At 39.1% G+C, this 15,778-nt stretch overlaps 1 protein-coding gene across 1 annotated transcript in view; it reads right to left on the bottom strand.

Annotated features, from left to right (window-relative positions):
- The window catches only part of GNAI1 (G protein subunit alpha i1), an 82,011-nt gene that overhangs the window by 28,357 nt on the left and 37,876 nt on the right, over positions 1-15,778 (bottom strand). Inside the window, exons 2-3 of the mRNA XM_004439329.3 lie at positions 4,079-4,121; positions 3,845-3,986 (exon numbers count right to left, since the gene is read on the bottom strand). Of these exons, the coding sequence (XP_004439386.1) occupies positions 3,845-3,986; positions 4,079-4,121 (185 nt within the window). The remainder of the gene's footprint in view (positions 1-3,844; positions 3,987-4,078; positions 4,122-15,778) is intronic.

The following is a 15,778-nucleotide window of genomic DNA, read 5'->3' as shown; positions in this document are numbered from 1 at the left end:
TTCTCAAGTTCATCTAGAAGAGAAATGCATAACAGGCTTGATATTTGGTAAAAGAAGAACAATGGGATGGGTGCTCTTACTCTGCCAAATACCAATTAATCGTATGAAGCAACAGAAACTAAAACAATGTGATTGTGACAATAGTAATAACAACAACAGCAGCAACAACACTTATTGATCATCTATTATGACCAAGGCATGAGGTAAACACTTGATGTTCATTATGTCATTACTCCCCACAACCGTCCAAGGTAGATGTTACTATTACTTCCACCTTATTATGATGAAACAAACTCAGAGAGGATAATTTAATAAGTGACTGATCTGGGGGAAAAAAAGAATATATCAATGGGAAGAAAAATGGGGTCCAGAAACACACCCAATTTAATGCTACAGGGAGCATTTTCAAGTCACTGAGAAATGGAGTATTTAACAAATAGTTATAAGGCAAGAAATGATCAGATTATGAAATATACTTAGATCCCACCTACCACGAGAGAAAAACAACATTTACAGGTGAGAGAAGAGATAAATGTAAACAATAAAACTATAAACATTCTGGAAAACTAAGAATAATTTCAAAAATAATTGTAAGTTGAAGAATATCTTTCTAACAAGACGCAAACATACGAGTCAGAATTGAACGCAAAAAATTTAAGACCTCTATAACAAGAAAAATACTATTTCAAAAAAGTAAAATGAATTGAGCAAAAATATATGCAAAACATAAAGAAGAGTTAATATCTCTAATATTTAAAGAGAATTAATGTGAAAAGACAAGTAATTTAACAGAATTGAGTGAAGAATACTAAGAGGAGTTCACAGAAGACAAAAAGATACTCCACCTCACTAAAAAACAGGAAAATAAAAACTAAAAAAGAAGACAATATTTTCACTCATGAGATATTAAAAATTAAAATGCTGATAATATCTAGGCAGGTGAAACTCTGGTAAAGCAGACACTGATGCATGGTTGCTAGAAAAGATTACTCACATCGCTTTTCTTCTGAAAGCAAATCTGTGGTACCTATCAAAATTAAATATCTGGTTATCCCTCAACTCAGTGATATTACTTCCAGGAATTGATAGTTTAGAAATGGAAATATATTCAGCCTTTGAAGATACTGCTTCTTACTTGTAGAATGCTTTTTTGTTGTTTTGTCTAGAAAACTCTTCTATGTGTTTCAATACCAAGCTCCAATGGCCGTTCCTCGTGTCCAGGCCATGTTTAATCCACCTTTGATTCCTCAGCACAGTTCCAAGAGCCTCGGAGTATTTAAAGCTTATGTAGAGGCGAGGTAACATAAGACACGGAGGAGACCAATCAAAACCAACGTGAGAGCGTGAAGACATCTGTGTGAAGGAGTCAGTAACAACGGCTAGTGCAAACAGAAGTAACAGTCTGAAGGCAGAAGAAAGCAGTTACTGGGTTACAGCCAGAGGGAGTGTAAAAAGAGTGGGTCAAACCAGCTCCAGCAAAACGAGGATGAGCACAGCAGGCCCACATGTCGACTTCAAAGCATCAGAAAATCAGTGTGGAAAAAAAAAAAGGCTTGTGGTGAGAGAGTAGTTATTCCCAGTCAGTCCTGAAACTAAGTTCAAGTTATGTTAAAAAAAATAAAATTAAGGGCCCGGCCTGATAGCATAGTGGTTAAGTTTGCACGCTCCACTTTGGCAGCCCAGGGTTTGCAGGTTTGGGTCCTGGGGGAGGACCTACGCACCGCTCATCAAGCCATGCTGTGGCAGGCATCCCCCATATAAAGTAGAGGAAGATGAGCACAGATGTTAGCTCAGGACCAATCTTCCTCAGCAAAAAGAGAAAGACTGGCAACAGATATTAGCTCAGGGCTAATCTTCCTTACCAAAAAAAAAAAAAGAAAAAGAAAAATTAAAAAAGCAGAAAATGGCAACATTTCTTGAGAGAAAAATATGAAAATAAATAGACTTAATAAAACACTGCCTGCATTGATCTTTCATTACCTCCTAAAATGGAGGCTACAAAATCTCTAATAATCACATATAAGAGCTGAATGCAGAAATACTGTAATGCATGAATTTGACCAAAGGTTTAAATTACCATAATTGGAATTGGTATAAAGTATAATTTATGTCAATCTAAGGGTGGTTTATCTTTTTTTTTCTTTTTTTGGTGAGGAAGACTGGCCCTGAGCTAAGATCCGTGCCCATCTTCCTCTATTTTGTACGTGGGTCGCCACCACAGCACAGCTGAGGAGTGGTGTAGTTCCGTGTCCAGGATCTGAAACCATTAACCCCAGGCCGCCAAAGTAGAGCGCGCAAATTTAACCACTACGCCACTGGGCCAGGCCCAGGGGGTGGTTTATCTTTATCTAAGGGTGGTTAGACTAAGAGCTGTGTAAGACTAAGAGCTCAAAAAGCATTTGTTGAATGAATAAAAGATAAATGAATAAATTACAGACTGAGCAGATAGTAAGTAGATAAGGCAAAAAATGTCTGGATCTGATTGAATCTTGTTTCAGAAAAGACAATTTAGAAGAATGTTATGAATTATTATTAAAAATGATCTTGAAATCTACTTGGAAATTGTAATTCATTATACTAAGCTTTTTAGTCTTTGTTTAAAAGGAAAAGCTTAGTAAATTAATAAGGCTCAGTAACTTATGAAGAAATTTTAGAGTAACTTCTAAAGAATTAACCAGGTTTATTTTACAGATTTCTCCAATGTATATTTCCTAATGTCGCTTTCATTCATTTTTTTCCATCCAGCATGAATTGAGCCTATATGTTAAAAACAAATCTAACAGAAACAAAGAAGACAAAAACAAAAAGTTAGTCTCTGTACACAAAAATCTTCATAGTATTAGGAGGGAGAGAGTACACGCACATATGGAACACACAAAAATACAAAGGAATTATAAAAAGTAGTAGTAGTAGAAGTAGTAGTAATACACCTACTTTGTACAATAAAAATTAAAAATTAAGCTAGAGATTCAGCTAAGGGTTTCTGGGAAGGTCAAGTTTTACATTAGTTACCAGAAAAAGAATCAGTGAAGAAAAAATTACACACATATAATAAAACTTGAAATAAACAGATTAAGCAAGCAAACTGGCTGGGTGAAAAGAAGAAAAAGAAAGTGTGGTATGGACTGGACCAGGGCTGCTTCCAATCAAAATAAAAACAAGTTACTGGGCCAAATAAGTGGGCAGAGGCCCAGTGCCGGGGTTACCACTAACTGTGCGATACTCCTTCTATCACGCATCTCCCGGGTTCCAGCTTGTTTACTGATAACATAAAGGGGTGGAACCAGCTTTTCTCCTAAGGTCCTTGTTCCTTTAGCTCTGAAATTCTGATACCTGTTTTCTAATAGCCAAGACTTTCCTATTCCAAAGACAGACAACCTTTTATACTGTTCTCATCATATGATATTAGACTGCTTTTTAGTCTGGGCATGAATACAAGTAATTAGATCATTTCAGCATTCCAAATTATAAAAATGAATCTTGAAGACTGCCAGTGTGGGCAGTTTACTAAACTCAGTAGTAACTTCTAAAAATTGTTATGGAGACACAACGTACCAAATATCACATGTTATACAGAAAATACTGCAATGGGTATTGAGTTGTCCAAACCACCTGATGGATAAGGGAAGTATTCCAGCTATCAAGGGCAGATGATGAGATCTTGTGTATTCTTATTTCACTCACTTCTGAAGCTTCTGACCCACTTCACTCACTACTGTGCTTCTGAATCCTTTTACAAAACGGTCCTGAGATGGTTGACAAATCTATGTTATGTGGTATGGTATTACCATGCAAGTTATTCTTTCTACTCATCACACCTGTTCCAACTAATTTAAGAACTCACCGCCCGAGCTGAGTCACCGAAGTCTATCTTCAGCCTCCCCATGGCCCTGATGATGGCGATAATTGACTGGATGGTGTTACTGTAGACCACCGCTCTGTACTGTTTACACTCTTCTTCCGAATAACCGGCTTCGTGGATAATTCTGAGACAAAGGAAACAGAGAACACTCACTTCCTCTGACGGAAGGGCACACTTACACACAAAACACAAATTGAATGTCTTAAATCTACTTACTTCATCTGCTTCACAATTGTACTTTTCCCAGATTCACCAGCACCTAAAAAAAGGAAAATAAAATAAGGGATTTCTAACTTAATCACTTATGTATATACAACTCCCAACACACATGCACACACATTCTCTCTCTCTCTCTCTTTCTGCCTCTAACAGTTGAATTTTGTTTTATGACAAAATGATTTTTATTGGTTTCCAAACATATAGAAAAGTTCTCAAAAGTAAGTCCCACCTGTTTATTATTTCTTAGTACTTAAATTCAATAAACTCAACTGAAAAAAATGCTTTCATTGGTATTTGTGTGTGTTCCCTAAAGCATTAAAAAATTCAATTTTCTATAACTTAAATTGACACACTATAAGTAGTTTTATTTAGGATTTTGCTCCCTCGAAGATGTTTTAATCGTTTGGCCAATTATCATAATTTTAGCCTTTGGCTCTCGTGAAGTAGATGGTAGTGGTGCCAAGAAGCCACAGGAAAAATAATTCAAGAATATATGTTAAAATAGCTGTCTCATGCAATATGTTCAACCACCACTATTAAACAACTGACAAACAGCCAACACAATCTGCTGCACTGAGGATGCGACGGTGTGCAGGACAGAAATGTCTTCATCTTCCCTGTCACCCACGCCATAAGCCCATTCTCAAAACTCTCCTCCACTCTAATACGCAGGGTCTCCTCACAATCTGAGTCCCCAGCATTATGCCATGGTAACATGAAAATATTACCGATGAAATGGCCTTTATAAAATGAGAGCCCTCTTATCCTTCACACTTAGAGTAGCTGCTATCTTTATGTCAAATTAGATCAATTACTTGTCCGGCTCCTCTTGATTGCCAGATACTGAAAACATCTGAGTGCAGAACACAAAACAAGGAAGATACAACAATATCTTCTGGCTTCACGTTGTCCTTGGTCAGGGCTACATAGCGTGGAGGTGTTTATTACGGTTTGAGAGAGAGGGCTCAGGATTTTCACTGTCTGGGCCCCACATTCCCACTTTCCCAGGGAGATTCCTACAGTGCTTTACGCTCCAGCATCACTGAACAACTTACAGTTCCAAGAACACCTACCACTGATCACGCCCAAAGCTTCACACTGTTTCCCCTGCCAAAACGCAATCTGCTCTGCTTCCTCTTGCGGCTCTGGTGATCCTCTATCAACCACGAAACTCACCTCCTTCATCACGGCCTGACCCACTCCCCAGGTGATCCCTGCCTCTCACTCTGCACTTGTTTCTACTTGAATTCTCAGCAGCCTGTGCCAGATACAGAGTCCATCAACCAGAAATGTACTTGGACTTATTTACACTATTTGTAAGGGATACAATTAGATGGCAACCTTCTGGGCTCCATTCCCTTCGCCCCTTTCTCCCTCTAGCTACACACAGACACGCACACCCAAACCATCAGAGGCATCTGAGAACAGGTCATAGGTAAACGGCCTATTTGAAAATCTGGGGGGGGGAGGGGGTGGAGTGCTTAAATTTTACTTGTGATTTGATATTCAAAAAATTTTCCTCAAGATACCAGCACATTAAGTGGAAAAGCAGGAGCTGAATAAACAACGAGGGCATTCTTCATGTACAGACAGCCTTCCAATCTTTCAGGGCATCTGCCAATAAAAACAATTCCAAGATAAACAACCCATTATTTATTAATCAACAACAGTGTGCTTGGCTCTGTGGAAAGCACAATTGTAGGCATTACAGCCTCACACATTTCTCTAACTCGAGAGGTCTGCCCAAGGAACATGTCTGAGGTAGTTTCCAGGCGATCTGGAAGGGGGCCCTCGGGTTTCTAGAGCACTGCAAGTCAATCAGCAGCTGCCAGGCTGTGGGGACGGGACATTCTAGATCCCAGCATCCATACACAGAGGTGGTGATTCCACAGGCATAGTGAGCTTTGATGAACAGCCACCCATGGCCCATTCTGTTAGCCAAAGAACTCAACAACTCAAAGACCCTGAGAAAGGCTCACATGAGCCAACCTGGTGAGGTCTGAGAGCCACACGAGGGGACACAGAAACAGTAAAGAGTAAGATTGTTTACCAGTTGAACTATGTGTACACATATGAGAATTTTTAAATCTTAACAAGGAAAAAGCAAATTTTCCAGATGTTAGGCGTTATCTTTAAATTCTAATTTACTTATCTCTTAAAATAATTGGTGATAGTTAACACTTAGCTTACTTTGCAATGAACATCTAGTCAATGGCTTACGGTTCAAAAAATCCTGAAATCTGTTTAACATTAAAGAGCAGGGATAGTAGTGTTATTAATTGAATTGCTACCTAATTTCTTTGCTAGTCACAAGGTACTCTGGGTGGAACAGATATCCTACAGGCAGAAATGCTGAAAAAAATCTTTCAAAGCTTAGCAATTTATGTCATTAGTTTTCAATTCTCACTTTCACGCAGACAGACTCCTAATAGGAACATGAGAAATGCCACATGGTTATGGTTCCAACCCTCTGAGTACTGGTATTCTTTCCACATAGTGTACAGGAAAGGGTTAAAGGATGCTCTCTACAGAGTTCAGTCAGCCCAGTCACGTTTGAAGATCAGCAGGAAGCAATATTGTAAAAAAACGCAGAGGTAGTGGAGGGGCAGGGGAAGGGAGAAAAGGGTAAATTTCCCTAAAAGTATCAGCGAGGCAGCTACTGCTTTTCACGTTAAGTCCAGAGGTGGGATTAAAGGGGTGGAAAGACCCTTCTTTCAAGAAGAAACAAGTAATATATAACATGTATTGGTCAGCAAAGATCAAAGCATGTGACCACTGCGGTCACAAGGCCAGGCTAGTCAAGGTGACTAAGTGGTCTGTAAAGTAAGCATCAACAAGCTGGGCACTGTGAAATGAGTGGGACTTCAGAGTTGTGGGAAGGACCAAGAATGTGTGCAGTGGTCATGGCAGGCCCATAACTGCAAAGCCAAAGGCAGGGTCACTGAGGGGGTCCTTCAGGCCCCTCTTCAAGGAGGAAGTGGCTGATAGAAAACTGCATCTCTGAGAGCAAATCCTGCGCCCAGCAGGAGTATGACTCCGAACTCAGCATCTGATGATAACGCACCACACAGAAGGTATAGGGCAAGGGAGCATCGACACAGAACCACGGCCAGGGAACTCATCTGCAGGTCACAGGAACACACCTATAGCCCCTACTAACAGAACTTGGAAAAGGAAATGCTTCAAGTTAGGACAAGGAGAGGGAGGGGGAGGGGGAAACTCCAAACAAACCAAGATATATGTAAAGTAACCCTTGGCTAGATTCTAAGTCCTTGAATAGAATTAACGTAATTGACATTATAGAAATGACGATCAAACAGTGTCTGCCCCTGATCTTGGGGGGAGCTGGGCAGTATAGGAAATCTCAAGTTTTAACTGCTGGCAAAGTTTGAAAGAAAAAAAAAGGCTCTACTCTCAAAAAACAAATACTTTTTTTTTTTTTTTCCCAAGAAGATTCTTTGTCTAATCCTCTACTTAAGGTCACATTTATAACATTTATTTCCTGGTTTCAGGGTTGTAAGCTGCCCAATATCACAGGCTGTTCAGCAATTAAAATAGTGATTTAGTCAAGTTATGCTGAATTCCTGACACCACCACTCAACGTTCATGAAATCCTAATTTTTATGTAGAACAATTTAAAACTTTTACATTGAATAAAGCTACATCATAATTTAGTCTAAATTACAAGTGCATTTAAAGTCACTTCTGTTTATCATAGTGCTACTAAAGATCAGCAAGATCAAGGTCCCCCCTTTTAAGATAGAAGCAAATAAAGACTGTATAAGGGCAAATAGAAATTAAAAATAATTCCAGTTGAAAGGAAGGGAAAAGATTTCCTTCCCCTCCTTTTTCTTAGAGCATCTACTTTAGAAAAATTGTAACTGTACGTACTTTCTCCTTTCTTTGAAATATGTATGTGTATGTGTGTGTGTGTGTGTGTGTGTGTGTGTGTGTGTATCCCTTTGAAAACTAAATATGCCTTTTTTGTCAGCGTTATGACCTAGAATGTCTTTCTCAAGGGTGTGGAAGCCATTTCTCTGCAACGTAAACATCAAGGGAGATAGCACCCCCATCTCCCAGTTTCTGTGGGAGAGTAGGAGCCTAACTTGGGTGGGCGCCTTGCTACAAGTTGCAAAAAGCTGTCATAAAAACAGGAGAAGTTTGTTCCTCCTCTGGATAAGGCCAATTAGCTAACACAGACAGTTCCCCAGTTAGCAGGTAAAGTTAGGACGAACTATGTGAGCCATGAGGTGTTGTCAAGCCTCTTACTTAAGGACTAGTTATTGTGCCTCTTGAAAATGTGTATGTAATACGTTGTATCATCCCCATATCAGGGGATGAGGTTCCTGTCTCTGCACTCTCCTAGCAGACTGCCTGCGAGGCACACCACACTCTGGTTCAATGCTTATTCAATAAAAAAAGTGTTTTCTTTCTCTACTACCTTTGCGAAGAAGATTTCTGGGTTGGGAGAAGATTTTGTTTCTCATTATAATTCCCCAACATGGGTAATAATCTAAAAATCTTTTTTATTTAGCTATAAGAAGCTCTGAACTTATATTTAAATAAATATACACACATTTATGGAATATATCTGACATTTTGGGATATTAAAATAATTTGATAATGACTGTAAACATCAGAATCTAGGTCCCCTAGATGACCCACTTTAATGGGTCAATGTTAACTTAAAAACTTTAAAATCCATGTTAACTCCCCATAAACCTACTCCCTGAGCCACTCAAGCCTGAGATAGGTATCATACTATTACACAGAGCAAGAATGATTGCACACACGAGACTACTCTAGAAAAGCAGGACAAAAGGAAGGAAGATTGTGGGCAACCCAGTCAGAGACCATGTTAAGTCAGCTACACTAACTGAGAGATCAACATTTCTACACATCAAGTCTACAGACTCACAAAGTGAGGGGTAGGAAGGATGAAGGACTGGAGGCCACAAGCATATTCTTGGGACTCTACAAGTTTTCTGAAGAATTTTTAATTCAGTGTTTTTACTTGCATAACAAATAATTTAAGAAATTCTCAGTCACTTGAATGACTCCATGTGACTGAACAGAGCCGGACAATTTCAGGGTCTACATTTGAGTTTGTGTTTATAGATGCCTAAGATACTCAAGCAAGTGTCAAACATTTACCTTGCTTGGGAACCTGTCTTTCCACCACTCTATCTGGTTTGGCTGTCAATCACTTGACCCTTTACCCAAAGAAGGGGTCATGTGTTCCTAGCTGGCCAATCAGAGCTGTGTGACTGGGAATAAAAATACTTATGCTTATAGGTCTTATACAAACCATCAAACAAAACCTTTTATAAATTAATATATGTAGACACATTTGTATATAATATATATAAAACTTAACAAATAGTAACTTTGGATACAGTGATTTTTTTTTCTCTCCAAGAAAGAAATGAGATCTAGGTGCCAATCGGAGGTCTTCCCTGGCTTTTTATGTGAAAGCTATCAGAAAAATCCCAGCACTGAAAGGATAATGTGAAATTTGGCCCACAGAAGCCATTTTCCATGATCACATCATGGAAGACACTTAAAGGATGGAGCCAAACACAGGGAAGTAGCACCGAGAGACTGAGAGAAAGTGAAGTCAAGAGGAGCCTGACAACACTACTTGAACCTTTAGATGAAGTCTCACTTAGAGAGATGAGTGCAATTTACCATCCAAAGTGGGATACTGCTGAGAGTTTGGGGCAGCATAAACCAGGACTGACCGGGGAAAAGCAGGAAATATATCACTCTAGTCATAATTGAAGACAATTCCACCTTGACTTCCAAGCTATGAGAGCCAGTTGTGAGTTTGCTTTCTGTCACACGGACCCAAAAGAGCTTGGACTAACCCTGTGCCAAACAGTATTACTTTAATTATCTTTAGCTAATGAGGGAAAAACTAAGGAGGTTAATGATCCATTTACACCAAGTGAAGGTCAAATGATAATTACTGCATGCTTTACAAAAGAAAGTTACAGAAGTTTAGATGGAGAAAAGATGTGGGAAAAGTAGTCATTATACAGCCCACTGCAGAAGAGGTATGTTAATTTCAAAAGAATCATATTGCAAGTACAATTTATTGCAGCTAATATATCATTATTTGTCATATTAAGTTAATATTAATTTTACTTTTTAAATATATTAATTTATAAAATTGTTTTTATAGTTCACATAAGACCTACAAGCATAAGGAATTTTGCTCCCAATGATAGTGATACATATTTATGAAAATAATTTAGGACCACACAGGGGGAGAATGTTTTCCTTTATCAGGGAACCATACGTTGCTTTGTCTAAAACTCAAGTCTAATTGTGCTCATGTTTTTGCTCAGCTGTTTACTATTAAGGATCAGTAAATAATTAACACATACAAACTTTCTCAACTTGTCCTATGTTGACCTACAATTCTCCACGGGTTTCTCTGGCATTTCTGAACACGTATGGGCAGAGGCACCAACTGCCTTTGTTCTCTCTACCATCTTTTCAAGGATGTTTATATGGAGAACAGTCTTCGAAGACAGAAATAACATCTCCCTCTGGAGAAGAGAGCAGGTCTGTTTACGTCCAGTACAAAGCAGATAATGTTATCTTCAGGAACAAAGGCTTACTGCACATTATGAAAAAAAAAAATTGGGGATCCCTAAGTTCAGAGTTCTCCTACTGCTACTAGAAGACCAGAATAAAGCAAGAAAAAGTGTGGTGGAAGCTAGTGATTGCCCATTAACAGGTTCTCTCCTTCTGCTCTAATGAGAGCAGTGGCTGGACACACGGCGGCTAGAGACCACATTTCTCAGGCTCCCTGCTGCTAGGTATAAACCACATTTCTCCCCAAAGCACATGTGTGTAAAAGGAAAATGCAGCCTTGGACTCTCTCTCTCCTGTTCCTTTGGATGAGCCAGAGAAAGAGTATGCCTACAGTCTTGTTCCAACCATGTGGATTAAGACAACACCCAGGGAAGGTGGGGGCAATGAGAAGGCAGGAAATTGGGTCCCTGAACGCCCACGTGAGGCAGAGCGCTCCAGCACTATTTCACCCCAGATTTGTTACACGAGAGAAATAAGCATCTATCTTCTCTAGGCCACGGCCAGGTTAGGTTTCTTTGATACAGAGCTTGGCCTTTACGCTGAGAAATTTTTTAAAAATTGTCTAGGTTTAAATATATAAAGATATATAAACAAAACAAAGAAGTCCTCAAATCTACAATGTTTAAAAAAAATCACCATAAATAAAGTGGAAAGGCAAACTACAGATAGGGAAAGATATTAGTAATTGATGAGTATCAAAGTACAGATTTCTTTAATTCATAATAAATTAACACTAATGGACAAGAAAAATACCAATATTCCAAATAGCAAAAGACACAAACACAATTTAGAGGAAAAACATACATATATAATATTTTTAAACTATATACATATATTTATGCAAAAAAAAACTACATTGAAAGAAATACACTGAAGTGTTTATATCTCCGTAACGCAATTTTATTCTTCAAACATTTCTGTAATTTCCAAATTTTTACATTGTACTTAAGATTGAATCAAAACCACGCAATTTACTTAGAAAAATTTGGTCATATCTCTTGCATGATTAAAGTTGAAAAAAATCATCTTCTTTAATCTCATTTGCTTCAACCCACGTTCTCATCTCATCACTCATGCACATAAATCTCACATTCAAATCACAGCAAATTACTTTTACTTCCAAAAGTTTCACGATCATCCCTGCCTCTGATCCTCCCCCCTACTTTCTCCCATGTGGAGCCCGTTATCAACACGGGCACTAAAAAAGACCACACCATATTTAGGCAGAGGAGCATCTAGGGTTGATGCGAAGGCACATCCAATTTTCAGGGAGTGTGGAAACTGGGTTGGCAGACACTGGGCCTGCTACATGGCCCATTATGGCAGATGGGATGGGCACCAAGAACAGAGCCCTGCAGAGACTTAGGTAAGAGATTCCGAGGCCTGCACTTAGAGGCAGCTCAGGCAGGTAGGCTCCATGCAACCATGAGTTACAGCGCCAGAAACTTCAATGGTGATGCCAGGAGCACCTAGGTGAGAACATCACCTCCAAGACCAGAGGAGGAGGAGCACGTCACATCTAAGGGACCAGACTCTGTCCCTGCACAATGAATTCAAGCAAGCCACTCTTCTCTCCCCCCCCCCACTGTCCCCACACCAATTAGGGGAAACAGCAGGAGGGAGGACGGCAAGTGAGGAAACATTTTTACCTGAACACTGCAAAAATGGACTGTTTAAATGGTCAGATCGGACCAAGCCTTAAACAACAATGAACAATTTGTAATTTTCCCACTGATCAGCAGCTAGAGGCTCAGCAGGAGGTAGGTTGATTTTAGGCTAAATTAAAATAAAAACAGTGTGAATTAACTCTTGTAACCCTCACTATTAATATATAAGCAATGGTTTCTAAGCATCTTTAGAAAGAGACATGGATACTGTACTTTCCCCTATCAGACAACCCAAATCTCACAGATGACCTCCACAGCCTCCTCTGAGCAACCACCAACCGGACCTGGACAACCACGTGTTTCACACCTGGTGTGAGCTGACATCATTCTCTCTCCACCGTAAACACTTCCCTTCAGTAGGTAACCAAGGTATATATACATCCCCTTCTTCTACTTTCACCAACTCAGATTAAATCAATTCTGTGTGACACCACGCTCTTGGAATGTATACATGTACCTTAAAGTTTTAATTAGGATTCTGGTCCAGGCCACAGAAGTGATTTAAATGAGAGAAAGAATGCCACCTCTCTTTCCCACAGCAGTCTAAGGGCAAGCAGTCCCGGGGTCACAGTCAGCTGGACAGTGTTAGGGATCCAAGTGCCCTTTTCATATTGCCCTGCCATCTTCATGACACAGCTTCCCACTCAGGGGTAGACATCTGTCTGTGATCCCACCTGTACATGAACCCTGCAGTCAGCAGGAGGCAGAACAAGTAGGGGAAGTGGAGGAAATGCACTTTCCCTCTTAGGGTACAACCCAAAACTGTACCCATCATTTCCACCCACATCCCCATGACCAGAACCTAACCTCCTGGCCTTACTTGGCTACCAGTAAGGCTGGAAAATACAGTCCCTAGCTGTGTGGCTACGTGTCCAGAAAACAGATCCCAGGGGCTACTGGGGGATGAGCAGAAGTCTCTGCTGTACTCCATAAGCCTATTCTCTTCTTTCCTTCACTGTCTGTTCCACCTTTAAGCTAAAACACCAAGTTAAAGTTGAATAAGACCTGGGTCCTGATTCTAGAAAGTTGTATCCAGAATAAAAGAAGACAATCAAGGAAACAGACAATCATAACATTTTCTCTTCCATTCAAAGAATATGTATGGAGTACCCACACAATATGGCAGGCACAACACTGGACACTGAGGACAGATTGAGTGGGAATAGAGCTGTGGTCCCTGGTCTCATGAGGGGGAGGAACAGGTGTCAGGAAACACTTCAGACTGTGGGTAAGGAAAGGCCACTCAGAGGAAGTGATTAATACATGCAGTTTACTTAAAATATCAACACCTGTTATTCATGTATCTTAAATTAATGTATCCAGTAATTCACTGGAAGAACTAAATTAAGGAAAAGTAAGAAAATGATGGTAGAAGGTTAAGGAAAAGTTCATACAACAAAACTTGTACAGGTACATATAATTCCAAAAAACAAGAACTATAGCCCATTTATCCTTTTCACAGGCCCACTAATGTGTGAAATACCCTCTTCAAGCACTCTTCTAGGAAAGACACTGATAAATGGAATTATATCCAGAGAGGAGGCATAGAGGACTATAAACTACTTCATCTGAAGAAAGGCTGAAGGAGGGGGGAATGTTTAGGAAAGAAAAAGACTAGGGGAAAATAGGATGTCTGACAAATAGCTGAAGAGCCCTCACATGGGAAGAGAAGTTATACCGTGTGACACTCAAGAAGGCTGAATTAAGATCAATAACAGAAATTACACAGAAGCAAATTTGGCTCAATAAAAGGAATAATCTATTTATAATCTGATGCCAGAATCTATAAAACAATATCATCTGTCAATAGGATTGTCATTCCCCCCTGTTCTCTACTGTAGGAGGCATACATATAGTTTCACCAGATGCCATTTTACATTACTAAGATATAAGTTAAAAAGAAATGGGGCAACTCCCCATTTCCCATAGTTAACAATACTGTATTGTACACTCAGCATTTTGTTACGAGGGTAGGTCTCACGTTAGGTGTTCTTAACACGGTAAAAGAGTGGGGGACAGAGGGAGGGAATGAGGCAATACAAAACTCTAGATTACACTATTGGAAATCATTAAAATCATTTGTACTATCCTGATTCATGCAGTTGTGTTAAAACGTAGGTTTCATATAAACAATAATAAAAGACTATGTTGAATTCATACATTGTGGCCATAGCCAGTTTCTGCATAGGGCCAAAGTCCCATGGAAATCAGTAAAAGACAAGCCTTCACTGCTTGTTCTCATCAGCTCTTCCCACCACACAAGAGAGAGTCTAAAACTGATAAATGATGGGGCAGCTTTAACTAAATCCCTGTTCTCCCTTATGCAAACTGACACACAGGGACTTCAAGTCTATAAAGAAGGAAATAGGAAAAAATTCTTGAGTAAATATCCAATAAATTAATTTTTACAAAGAAATAGGAAATTATTTCTTATTAAAAAATGAGGATAAATAATACATCATATCCCTCAGGATTGTCTAGGACATGATAAAATAGTTTGGCAAGTACTGACACTAATCAGAAAAGGTTTATGTAAGCAAAGAGGCGTCACATCCTGAGTCATTTAAAAATTTAATCGGATGAACTGTAAGAGAAGGAACTATTTGGCCCTAATTTGAGAACACTTTAGTTTCTAGTTGAACCAGCTGCTCTAGGACTAAGCAACCAGAAATGGTAAACTTCTTAAATGCCAACTGGATTTTCTTTTTTCAAATTGTCTCTATTAAAGCCATATTATGTTTACTATAAGATATGCTGATTTCAGTGATGTTAAATGTGAAAAATGTGTAGCTTAGAATTAATGAAATATATGTTCCCCTGATTCATCCTCACTAATGGATCTAAATGCCAGGTTAGAGCTTCCATTAGGGATTTAGTATATTTAAGTTTTAAGAGTTATTAAGAGTTTATAAACATGAAAAGATACTCAACATCAATAGTCATCAGGGAAATGCAAATCAAAACCACAGTAAGATACTTACTTCACACCTACTGAATAGCTAGAATCAAGAAGTCAGACATTAACAAGTGTCAGTAAGGTGTCGAGGAACTGGAACCCTCATACACTGGTGGTGGGAATGTAAAATGATGTAGCCACTTTTGAAAATACTCTGACAGTTGAAAAAGTTAAACAAAGAGTTACCATTTGATCCAACATTTCCACTCTTAGGCATATACCCAAGAGAAATGAAACACAAGCCCATGCAAAATCTGTACATGAATATTCACAGCAGCATTGTTCATAGTAGCCAAAGAGGTGGAAACAACTCAAATACGAGTTGACAGATTCAACCAACTGCAGATCAAAAGGCCTAGGATGGTTGCGTCTATACTGAAGAAATACAGACATTTTTTTCTTGTCATAATTTCCTAAACAATACAGTATAACAACTATTTACATAGTACTTACAATGTGTTAGGCATTTTA

Source organism: Ceratotherium simum, chromosome 1 (genome assembly GCF_057802395.1).
Source record: "Ceratotherium simum simum isolate JZ-2026a chromosome 1, ASM5780239v1, whole genome shotgun sequence".
NCBI classification, from domain to species: domain Eukaryota; kingdom Metazoa; phylum Chordata; class Mammalia; order Perissodactyla; family Rhinocerotidae; genus Ceratotherium; species Ceratotherium simum.
This window is presented reverse-complemented; position numbering and strand designations above follow the sequence as displayed.